Consider the following 12,373-nt stretch of genomic DNA (forward strand, 5'->3'; position numbering starts at 1 on the left):
TGCGGGGTAATACTAATATGTACACAGCAAAACATTTGTGAGCAGCATTTTGATATTGCAGATAAGATACACTACATTATACTGTTGAGCAGTTTAATTTCCCCTTGCAGAGGTTTGGTGAGAGTTGTCTTTTCCAAAGAGAGAAATGCACCTTGGGAAAAAAAGTCCCATGATCCCACAGTTTGTAGTTTACAGATTAGCCAGCTAGCGCTTGCTAGCAATTCAAATTGAAAGCAGGGAAGAAAGCAGCCAAAGTTCAACAAAGGGTAAGTTGCTGAAGTGCGTACAGTAGTAAACAATGTAGTTTGTTTTATGGGGTCATAATTCACTGCTTGTAACCCAAATGTGCGCCGGGTTGTACATAACGTTAGCCTTGTTAGCAAGCTAAATTCAGTTATGCTATGAACAAACTAACGCTACTACTAACTTAAGCAGCATCTGGGGTTAGCTTGCACATAGCCGTTGGGCTATCTTGCAGCGTTAAGTCTCAGAATGTAGTCAGTTCTTAGCATTTTATTTGAGAAACCCCGTCATAGTCATGCTAATGACTGCTTGTATGAAGTCTGTCGCCCTGAGTTGTAAAGGGAAACGGTCAAGCAAGTAGTGTCCGATAACGGACGCATTGAAATAGCTAGCTGGCTAGTTAGCTTATTAAGTCTCCCGACAGAGCGCGACATTTAAAAGCTACTGAGTGCTTTTGACACATTTCAGACAGCCGTCTGCATTGTTATGTCCTGAGTCATGACCAGTCTGCCGCCAGTATAAGGACATTATGTATTTAAATCACAGGGTATTTTATATGAAGGGAGCCGAATGTAAACAAACCTCATCTAGTGCTCATTAGCACAGTAAACTTTTGTTTTGAGACACGTAGCTACATGGCTTGCTATATTTCAGGACTTTTGAGTCGCCATATGAAACTACAATGTGTGTTGTGATTAAAGCATGGGAAAGTAAAACATTATTGTGTTAATTCATTCTGCCCGAGTGACACTGGACTGAGAGATATAGTAGTCCCAGAGATAGACAGGATGCTTGAAGCTAAGTGGCTAAAGTGGTTCATTAGTTGTAATCAGGCTGTGTATCCACAGCAGAGCCAGGAGCCAGGGACTGGCGCTAACTAATCACTTGAGATTGATTCAGGGCCTTGCCTTGACTGCTGAGAGGTTGTGATTTTAGCTGGGGGACTCTCCTCAAAGCCACCATGGTAACTAACCGACAACAAAGCCTGGCCTGATTTTTACCCTGTCAAACCTCACCACACTTGAGAGAGAGTGTAGGCAGTTGTTCTCTCTGTTAGAGGACTGAGGGCTTACTAACAACACCTATTCAGTTTTCAGATACAGACACAACACTTCCTTTGCCTGGTTTCCCCAGCGTTTCTTTACTTCGTCTCCTCCTGTCTCCGGCTTTTTCCTGCAGAGGTGAGATGACCTCCTCCACCCTCGGCCAGTCGGCCCACCTCGTTCCACACCTGGAGCCTGGCATGGGGAAGTCTGCGGCGATGTTGGGGTTGTCTGCTGGGCTGGGGGGAGCAGAGATGGAGCTGCAGAAGATGCTAATCGATGAGAGGATGAAGTGCGAAAACCACAGGACCAACTACCAGACGCTCAAGGCTGAACACTCCAGGTACAGCGAAATCTGATTTAACATAAACTTCTTTTCATGAGCTAACACACTGGAAAAGATAAATGTTTCTGTTTTTCTTCTTGCATCATGCTTCACTGTTTCCCATGTGGTTCATGTATCTGTTGATTCACTGAGTCTTTTTTTTTTGCAGCTTGCAGGATGAGTTCACCCGAGCTCAGGGTGAACTGAAGCGTCTGCTGAGCGACAGACAGGCTCAGCAGGAGAAACTGCAGCTGCTGTTGGCTGAACTCCGAGGAGAGCTGCTGGACAAAACCAGAGAGCTGGAGGAGCTCCGACTGCAGGTGGGACGGATAAACTCTTCTGATCATTTCGTTAAACAAGGGACACCCCTGTTTCTGGTGTGGCTGAGATTTTCTGTGTTATTTTTTGTAAATTGCCTCCCTGCAACTGAACTTCCCATGATTGTGGATACAAATGTGTGCCTTTGTTTGTGTGTGTTGACCAGGTGATGACCCCCCAGAGGCTGGAGTTGCTCAGAGCTCAGGTGCAGCAGGAGATGGAGGCTCCGGTCAGAGAGAGGTTCAACAAACTGGAGGAGGTCAGTCAGATTGTCTGTTTCTGTATCACAGGTCAGTAATGTGGGACATCAGTGGCATCCATTTTTAAAAAAAATCTTTTAGAATCTGAACTTAGTAGTGTTAAACCTAGCTTGCCATGAAGGTTTGTCCTGCCTAAATGTTATAATGAAATTAAGTTGATGTACTAGTTGATTTTTAAGGGATTAGTGAAGGGACATAACACCCCAGAATCAAAAATGCATATTTTTCCTCTTACCTGAAGTATTATTTATCCATAGATTGTTTTGGTTTGAGTTAGTGAGTTTTAAAGATATGACAACACACAAACATTAATGGCTGTAACAATAGCTTGCTTAGTTATCTTAGTTAGCTAGCCTCTCCTGTATGAGTCAATGCACACTTCCTTCTGAGCAGTGATATGGTTTTTGGATGTAGTTCGATTGAACGAAAATAGTTCCTACATGAAACTGAATTTTGAGCAGCCAGGTGGATTTCTGGAAAGAGACATTGCTTTTTTTTTTTTTTTAGTGCTTTGAGTGTCATCTAGTTCCATTATATTCAAGAGAAGGCGTCTCCACAGCTGATATCCCCGGAGCAGTCTGGATTGGTAAATAGTGCTACATGTGAGAGGATAAATATGTATTTCAGATTTTGGGTTAAACTGTCCTTTTAAATAACTTCCTGTAGGGGTCAGTATGATGACAGGAAGTCATGCAATGTAATGCAGCACGGATATGAAAACACTACACGTGAATAACGCTAAAAGAGAATGTTCATTTACGTCTATGTTTACGGATTACGTGACTATAGAATTTGTTGTACATGAACAAACGACTCCAAACAGCTTCCACTGACGAAGGAAGTGTTCTCCTTTAATACCTGCTGTAAATAAGTGTTAGCTGTCCATAGTAATGGTCAAGAGATAAGCATTGATTAATGTTTGAAGATCTGTGCTTTCAAGGGGATAGCGGCTCATTTCCATTTAATCTGCTTGATTGCTCCCTCTCCCCTTCTCACTGATTCTGAGCTAATGATGGTACTCTTGTGCACTCCTGGTTCTTTTAGGAGACAGAGAAGTACAGGTCAGAGTACAACAAGCTGCGGTACGACTGCACCTTTCTTAAATCCCAGTTGGACCATCAGAGAGAAGAACATGCTCGTATCCTGGAGGAGAAGAGCATCCTCTATGAAGCAGAGGTGGGTTTGCTGTTGGGTTGTGCAGCATTTTATTTGTTGTTGCTTGTCAATTGAATGTGGTGTCTCATGATAAAATTAGATACTAATTTAGTCAGCCCACTTCCTGTTGCCAGATCTCCCGTCTGGAGAAGGACAGGGAGGACCTGGTGGCTCAGTACCAGGGTTCAGACCTGCTGCGTGATGGGAAACGAGTGGAGGCTCTGCTGAGGGAGAAGGCGCAGCTCCACCTGCGGCTGAAGGGCCTGGAGGGGGAGGTGGCCGAGCTTCGCGCCCAGAAAGAGAACTCGGGCCAGCAGGCGGAGAACGTCCAACGTATCCAGATCAGACAGCTGACAGAGTCTCAGGCTACCCTGAAGTCTCTGGAGGTGAGACAGCAGCAGTCATCTTACTGGATTTAAATTTCCCCTAACCTTACCCACAGGATGATCAGATTTTAAAAAGTGTTTATCTCTGGTGATTGTTGTATCTGATTGGTTGTTGGTGTGACAGGCGGAGCGTCAGTCGTTGCGTCTGCAGCTGGAGCGGACGGAGAGCGAGCTTAATCTGAGTCACGAGCAGAACAGCCAGCTCACCGGACGCCTGCACAAAGCTGAGAGAGAGGTCAACTCCCTCACCTGCCAGGTACGCCGCCCTATGACCCCTGATCTCTGAGATGTTTTATTGACTATGATATCACCACACGGGTCATTACAGAGCTTTGTCTGGGCTTCCATAACTGGTTAAGAGAAAAGGTTCAGATCCAGGTTTTGATCAAGATCAGTCGATAACGTAAGCCAACCAATATAACGGACGAGCTCGAGTAATTTCTGGGTTTTTCCCGTTTTTCAGATGGAAAGCCTGAAGCATTCACACAAGCTGGAGGTGGCTAGTGTCAAACTGGAGTGTACCCGCTCTAAAGGGGAGCTGGAGAGGGAGAGAGACACACTGCAGGGCCAGATTGACAGTATGCAACACACACACTTTCCAATGATCATAAAGAGTTTGTTTTATTTAACAAAAAATTCATCAGCTGATCTAGACCATCACATCTCAAAGCCAAGACACCGCTAACTCTTACAGTGTGTATCAACCTGTCTCGCCCTCGTGTCCGTCAGGTCTGCAGGCTGACGTGGAGGTGTTGAATGCTTCGGTGGAGCGACACAAGGAAGTTCTGGTGGAGAAAGAGCGGGAGATGGTCAGGAAGGTGCAATCAGCCCGGGAGGAGGAGTTCCGTAAAACTGCAGCATTACACGAGGAAAAGTGAGAATCATGTTTGTTTTCTTTGAGTCACTGATATCAGTCATCTCGTGTTTGTCCTGTGGTTAGAAAAGAGGTTTGAATCCCTGGAAGATACGGTGAGATGTCGTCTATCACAAGGGTTGATCGTTATAGCAAAGTGGACATCAGTACAAAATCAAAAAGATGATTTCTGTGTTAGCACTGTGTGCAGCTCATGTCTTCTTCTTTTATTTAAGAGTATTTAGAGGATATTCAATTCTTTTCTGCTGTTAGGTTGGACTTGGAGAACCGTCTTGCTGCCCTGGAACAGCAGAGGGCGCTGCAGGACGCTGCTGACAACAGCCAGAAGGAGGAATGGGAGGAGCGTCTTCGCAGCGCACAACATGTAGAGGAGTCAGCCCGCAGGGAGCTGCAGAGCCTGAGGTCAGACTTTTACTGGGCTCCTAAATGTACACAGCTTGAAATGAGAAAATAACCCGTGGATGTAGATACCACATTGTACTCGCTTAAACAAATAAAGATGACAGGAAACTGTGAGATGATACATTGTATATAGAGGTCGGCTGTGTTACACTGCCTCGCAGTTTGTTTCAGCCACTTTGCCTCACTTTCTGTTCCCATATAAACATCTTCTACCAAACTGCTGAAAGTAAATGGGGTCAAGGGAGTTTTCTGCCATTTTATACCTTTTTAATTTGTGATTTATATCTAGCTGAAATTACATAATTGATCTTTACATGAGGTGTATGATCCCAATCTGTGCAAGAGAAAAGGTAGAAATACTAAAATGAACAAAAATATTTTTTTGAATACTGTTTTGTATCTTACAGAACCAAACTCCAGCAGCAAAGCTCCCAGCTTGAGGAGCTTGAGAGGCAAAAAGGTGAAATTGCTGATTTGCTGCAGGTAAGTCCACATCAACCACCTCAGAGGATTATTTATTTGTTAAAAGCAACAAACCCAGGGGAGTTTGTATACCTGAAATAAATGTGATTTATGAGATCAGCAGAACCAGGAACTGGGCGTCCAGCTGGGGACACTGTCTCACTCTGAAAGTGACCTGATGGAGACAAACCAGCGGCTGAGAGAAACATTGGACAGAGTCAGGGAGGACCTGAGGACGGCCCGGGCCCAGGCCGAGAGGAGCCAGCACGAAGCCGAGAGGTTTCTAAACTTACGCAGCACTAAGCTGTACTCTCAATTAAAACGCACTCTTGTCTTCTTACTGTGGATTTTTCCTCCTCTAGGCAGGTGGAGGACCGGCGGGTGGAGTGGCTGGAGGAGAAGCACAAGCTGCAGGAGCGAGAGGCTGAGCTGCAGCAGAAATACTCTCAGGTCAAAGAGAAACTGCAGAGGGCAGCAGTGGCCCAGAAGAAGGTACTGTTGCTCCCTGCAGTTTGTGAAAATGCATCATAATACTGTCTGAGAGCTTAAATGTAGATTTGTAAAGAGGTTTGTTGGTGCTTCGTTAACTGATAATGTTTTGTCCTTCCATGTGTTACATTACAATGGTCATAAGAGATGCTTAATTTTTTGTGTGCAGAGGAAAACGCTGACAGAGAACAAAGAGAAGAGACTGCAGGATAAGATCCAGCTGCTGGAGGCCAAGGTCGAGGAGCTGGAACTGGAAGCTTCTGCAGCCAAGAAGTAAACTTCAAATCTCTCATTTTATGAATGAAATATTATGGTTTACCTGCCAGGTGCTGCTGTCACAGGTATCTGTTTACCCTAGAAACATTACACCTCAACTGTTTTTGTGAAATACTCGACAAATCTTCAATTCCTCATTTCCTGCCCTTGTTATTTTAGACATTAATCATCCATGCAAGATAAGTCAGGGGAGTAGAATGGAGTTCTAACCCACTAAATTATAACTTTTTTTCCTTCCTGTCCAGACGTTCCTCTTTCTCAGAGGAGCAAGCTCAGCTCAGCAGACGGTTGAAGGAGCTGCAGCGCCGACACAATGAGTTTCGACGCCTCCTGTTAGGTGGCCAGGCTCCCTTCAGTGCCGGCCACGCCTTCCTGACCTCCTCACCCACGCCCTTTCTCCTCCTCGGGTCTGAGGGACCCATGTCCAACATACCAGTGAGCAGAAAATTTTGCATCAGCCTGTACTGTAGATGAATGATAATGCATCATAGATGGGGCACAGAGACAGGAAATAGACCGGCCTGCCATGCAGCTACAAGACAGCTTGTGTTACGGGGAAATAAAATCGCCTACTTTCTCTCTTCACACATGCAAACACAGCTGCATGTAGAAAACTCACACCTCCTCTCTGCTGGTTGTTGATGGGCATTCCTTTAAATGTCACACTGAAGCAACAGCATACAGGTTCTGTTACTAATGAACAAATATCTGTCATGCAAATGAAATTAAATCAGTTAAAATACCACACAACAAACACGTATGGTAGCGATTAAAATCAGGTGAAGTCTCCACAGTCACACCGTGGCTTGAATAATCTAGAGAAACAGAGCAGCTTCACCACAGTAACACCAACAAATAATCAAAGGGCGAAGTGTGAATGACACACAGGAAGCAGGGTGCAGGGAAGTGTAAAAATGCAAATTGATTGAACAAGAGGTGTGTGTGTGAGAGAGGGGAAGACAGCGGTACAGATCTTAAAATTGTAACATCTGCTTGTTTCTCTCCATAATGTAGGAGGAGCAGCACCAGAGGGAGCTGTCTCTGCTCCGTCGGAGGCTGGAGGACCTGGAGAGCGCCCAGCAGCAGCAACTGGAGGAACTGGGATCTCTGGTGCAAAAGGACCGGGACACCACACCCCAGCCTGACCTCTGACCTCACCTCCCTCCTCCCTAGCCACTTTGAACTTAGACTTGAAATACAGAGTGAGGTGGCAGTGTTGTGAATGTCTGTAAGACATGGATGTGGACATGGAGTTCGTCAGCGTTTGCACGTCTTTCTAATATTGTGACGTCGGGTATTTTTAAATACTGCAGCACCTTTTTTTAAAATTGACCATGACATCCTCAGGGTTTGATTTTGTATTGAGATGTTTGTTGTTTACACACATTTGCTCTTAAGCCACTCTGAAAAAAAGTTTTTATACAGATGAGTTTAATGCTTAAACATTACAGGCTGTGAATTGCACAATGTTTCTACAGACTGGATGTGATTTCCAAGTGTTGAAACAATAATGATTTAAAGATTTTTTTCACTGATATATCTGTGTGTGTGTGTGTATATATATATTTTGGTTCTTTATAAGAAGTTAATGAAGTAGTTGTTTTTCACTGTGAAACCGCAGTATAGATTAGAACTATAAGTCCATCAGACACAACACTGGTCAGCAGATAGAGCAGAACTGCATTCAGTAAAATGTCCTTTCATAGAAGCTACTGACAGCTGACAATGCCTTTCTTCAGTATCTTCAAAAGTTTTATCACAAGACACTAAACTCCTCACAGACTCATTCAATTACTGCCATGGATAGCAGCTCCTTTCAGCTGTTTCTTAACTCCTCGTCTCATCTCAGTAGCTGGACAAACATGTCAAACGGTCCTCTCAGCTCAGCTTCGGAGTTTTCCTCCACCAAAGTTCATTCAAAATACATTGTTATGAGTGAAATGATGGCAGCTCAGTTCCAGGAGCAGCTTTTTAGTCCATCAAATGAGTTTTTAACATGATGTAGTTGCTCCTTCAGTTCAGTGGGGGCTCCGTTTTGGTCCAGCTTGTCTGTAATCTGTAGAAAAGGCAAAAGAACCCAGAAGAGCAATTTAGGATAGTCTTTCATATTTTTAGACAATGCAAATTGTTTCTAAAGTTGTTTTATCTTGTTAGGAATAAGGACTCAGTTTTCATCTTATTAATCATCTTGTGAAAGTTACACTTGATGTTAGAATGATGGTATCTACATTTGAACACTTCCTATATTGCTCATAAAAAGTGTTTTGAAAAAGGTGCGGCTCTGCAGATAGGAACAGGAAACGACAGCCTGATAAACGGAGCAAAGGAAAATCAGAGGGTTCTAAAATCTCATTTCCTCTATACACAGGTCTCATGTGACTGACGGTTTCACAAGCGAAATCACTCTTCACTGTTGATGTCAACATCTCAGATGTATCTAAGCAAGATCAGCAAGGAAATGTGGGTAGGCTAGGCCTAGTTATGGTGCTCATAATGAGGAAACCACCAGACTATTTTATTTAATCTTACCTACCTATTGCCTATAATACATTTTTAAAGATTCACATGTCAAGCTAACACAGTTGCTCTAATAATAAGTTTGTACTTCTCTGCATGTCTATATTAGGCTGTGAAGCTGAAACTTTTACTGGTTCAGATCTGTTGAGATAAGTCGACACATTTAACAGACCTGATGATTTGTCGGTGTGAAAAGAAAAACATTCAATGTTTATTTACGAATTCCATTCTGGGTTGTGGATTTTTTTAGAGATAAGATCAGACCCAAAGTGATGCAACTTTGATGTGGTTTATGTAGACAGTTAGCAGTTTGTCACCCACAGCAGTTTTCTTGAGAGGTGGCAACATGGACGACAGCAGAACGCAGTGATTAAAAGAAAGAATGGTCAAATTGGGCTGTCATTAACATTGGCTTAAAATTAGCGGTTGTGGAAAAGGATTATGGTCAGCTCAAATTATCACAATCAGGGGATAATGTAATAATTACAACCAAGTAAGGCCAAGTTCAAACTGTCACTAAAATGTAATTATAACAAAACCAGACGAGGCATCTCATGGCAACATCACGATCAGTACATATCGGCATCATTTGGTTTCAGGCTCCATTTAAATCATCTGCATGCCACCAGAGTGATTGGAACTAAATGTGAACTCTTAACACATCAGCACTGTGATATTAAAAAATAAAATATGTGGGTGTTAGTGTGGACATGGAGAGAACTGACCTCCGTGAAGTATCGCTGGATGAATTTGTAGATTTCTTTGAGAGCTACGGCGTCGTTGAACTCATTTTCATGTTTCTGAAATTAAAACAAACGAATCAAATCACTGCTGCCCTTCACAGTGCCACGATTTTAAGATTTTGTAGTGAAATCGACATTACCTTCGACTCCTCCTGCAGGAAGCCTTTGAATTCTGACACTGTGATTGGTGGCTGCTCTCTGATCTGCTTGTAGTAGGCCTTCACTTCCTGTTTGAACTTGGGAATGTCTTTGGCGTAGAGGAGCTTGTTGGTTGGTGCATACTGGAACACAATAACATTCAAGGTATAGAATGAATCAAACGTCCTGCAGATAGATGCATAATTTTACTTTCATATTTGGGTTGATCCAGAGCTGATTCCATCTCTGCCTTCTGTCTCAACAAAGAAAGGAAAACTGGACTTCCTGCACTTCTTCCTGTAATAAGACATTTTGAGACACTTGTCCTTGACTTTACCTTCCCCAGTTGAATCTCACTGAGAGAAAAGGAGTCCATGAAGGCCTGAGCGATGACATTCAGGCAGCCGTCCAAATTTGGAGACTTCTCCATGTCGAATACAAACTGAGGGTTTTTCATGATGTTGACCCAGAAGCGCAGGGGCAAACTGTGACAGGAAGACAATGACCAGGGAGGAAAAACAGGTTTTTTAGATTTATACATCATACACATATTTGTAGAGACTATTTTTAATGAAGGCTTTCCCTCCTGTCCACAAAGCTCTTGATGACCCAGCCGTACCTGTTGGTCTTCCAGATGTGCAGCACATCTGGGTCGGTGATCTTCATGTTGTCAGCCTGAGTGTCTAGGAAGTCGAAGAAGTATTTGACAGCATGCGGGGCTCTGCAGTTTGGCATCGCCCAGATAGATCTGAACAGGTTCTCCACAAATGAATGCACAGCCACCTTGAAGACAAAAAACAAGGTTGTGTCTTTTCTGCTGTCCCTTCTACAGATTTCCAGATAAACTGTATGTTGGATTACTTATGTTAAAGCAGTTGAAAGAAGACAGTAGAAAAAAAAGCTACAGCTGCAGTATTTGCATGCTGCCAAAACTCGGGTGACCTACAATCAGCAGTTGCTGCTGCTCTGCTGCTAAAGTTATGCCTCATGTTCAGCCGCAGACGAAGCGTGCCATTTTAGTAACTTTTACCAGAACATTACTGCCGCTGGTGGTAAAAATAACCATGTAAGAGACACCTTCTGGTATCGGTTCTGTTAGTGGTGGCGCATATTTTATCAAAATGAGGCACTGTGAGTGTTGCTTCCTCTTGCCTTGGTGGAGAGCAGCTTGGTGAGGTGCACTTCCTTCAGCTTTAACTTCTTCCTCTCTGGGTTCTTTCTCTGGTCCTTGTCTACATCAGGATCAATCTGCAGAAAAGGACCATAAAGTTTTGTGTATGTATTGATTAAAATGTTTGTGCCTTATAAAATTCACCTTTGCAAACATGAAACACAAACTGCCTCTTACCAAGTGGAAGTATTTTCCAGAGAAGTTCTCGTCATCTAAAGGAAACAAACAGAATCAACAGTGATCATTAGCAGAATTAAGTAGCTTCCTCTTTTGCTATATAGCATTTGGTTTGGTGGTTACTTCGATATTTTTTGTTATTTTTTTATATGTTTCTGTGTCTAAGTGACTAATGAGGACAGCATTTTTTTTTTAAAAACTGGTCCAGTATTGAGCAAGACTGCTGCAGTGTAATCCTTTTGGGCAACTGTGCTCTGTCAAAGTAGGAAATCCACTTAGAGAATATTTTCAAATCTAACACTGTAGATTAAAGGTTTATTCAAGCAAACCAGAGGTTATCTGAATTCACTCTCTAAAACTGTAAGAAGTGGTTGAAAGCTCAGAAAAACCTAGTAAGATGACCTTGAGTTGAGATCAATTACCTACAAGAACTGAATGAAATTCCTACCTTTAACATGTCAACAGTTGTCATGGCTGGTACAAAATGCACCAGAGGACCCATAATGATGCTTATGTGTTAATAGATGATTATCTCTGACCTCCGTTTCTCCATTAATTTCCAATTAATACTATTTAATTTTAAATTGATAACTTAAGACTACTGATATATATTCTCCTCACTTCCAGTCTTTATACTGAGCTAAGTTAAGCTAATCCCTCCTGGCTCACACTCAATACTTGGTGCACAGGCATGAGAGTTGCACTGACCTCTTCATCCTATACATATATATTTCACAGAACTATTCCTTTAACTTTAAAGTAAGCTGTGTTTTCCCTCCCAGCTCTTACCCTTCACACTTCCCTGCGGGCTCAGAGGAGGATGAGTTTTCTTAGAAAGCACTTTGATTGTGGCTCCATCAGGAACCTGCAGGAGTACAAAAAAGGACACACAGAACAGTCAGTAAACACAACTTTCTTTGATTTTTAAACCGTTGTTCCAGAACATTAATGCATCATCCTGTAAAAACGAGTCAACTCTAAAAAAAACCTGCCATTTTCGGTTTCATTTGTATTGTTTGTGTTTGTGTTTTGTCAAAGGAAACCACAGTAGCCCACAGAAATCCCCCAGAGATACTTGTCTATGTCTATATAGGTGTTGCTGCCGTTAGGAAATGCTCAAAAACATCAGCTTTCCAGGAACTTCAGAAAACTTCTTTAGTTGACATCTGCTCAATTCTACTTTATATTAAAAGATACATCTCATCATGTTAAAAGGATTTCCTGAGACAGCACTTTTGTCTTGTTTCTTTCTTGACTACTTGTGTAGTGAAGATTTTTTTAGTTGTGGCATGACTCTGTAATATGATTAACACAGTCCAGGCCACCAGGCTATCAGCAGTCCATCTTTCTCTGGCTCTGATGGTACTCAGATGGATGAACACATAACCATGATC

General features: G+C 42.8%; 2 protein-coding genes across 2 annotated transcripts in view; one reads left to right on the plus strand and one right to left on the minus strand.

Annotated features, from left to right (window-relative positions):
* The first annotated feature begins 187 nt into the window (after positions 1–187).
* cep83 (centrosomal protein 83) lies at positions 188–7,770 on the plus strand. Its single transcript, XM_073480462.1, has 16 exons — positions 188–266; positions 1,423–1,629; positions 1,781–1,931; positions 2,096–2,188; positions 3,234–3,365; positions 3,479–3,730; positions 3,855–3,986; positions 4,194–4,308; positions 4,460–4,604; positions 4,857–5,006; positions 5,414–5,489; positions 5,590–5,747; positions 5,831–5,960; positions 6,127–6,230; positions 6,479–6,668; positions 7,248–7,770. The coding sequence occupies exons 2-16, from the start codon at positions 1,430–1,432 to the stop codon at positions 7,383–7,385; spliced, it is 2,166 nt and encodes a 721-aa protein (XP_073336563.1). The 5' UTR covers positions 188–266; positions 1,423–1,429; the 3' UTR covers positions 7,386–7,770.
* plxnc1 (plexin C1) overlaps positions 7,636–12,373 on the minus strand; it is a 33,235-nt gene continuing 28,497 nt past the window's right edge. Inside the window, exons 24-31 of the mRNA XM_073480461.1 lie at positions 11,769–11,844; positions 10,980–11,014; positions 10,784–10,879; positions 10,251–10,414; positions 9,969–10,116; positions 9,634–9,774; positions 9,476–9,550; positions 7,636–8,289 (exon numbers count right to left, since the gene is read on the minus strand). Coding sequence (XP_073336562.1) covers positions 8,185–8,289; positions 9,476–9,550; positions 9,634–9,774; positions 9,969–10,116; positions 10,251–10,414; positions 10,784–10,879; positions 10,980–11,014; positions 11,769–11,844 — 840 coding nt within the window. The 3' untranslated portion in view covers positions 7,636–8,184. The remainder of the gene's footprint in view (positions 8,290–9,475; positions 9,551–9,633; positions 9,775–9,968; positions 10,117–10,250; positions 10,415–10,783; positions 10,880–10,979; positions 11,015–11,768; positions 11,845–12,373) is intronic.

This window comes from Pagrus major, chromosome 14 (genome assembly GCF_040436345.1).
Source record: "Pagrus major chromosome 14, Pma_NU_1.0".
NCBI lineage: Eukaryota > Metazoa > Chordata > Actinopteri > Spariformes > Sparidae > Pagrus > Pagrus major.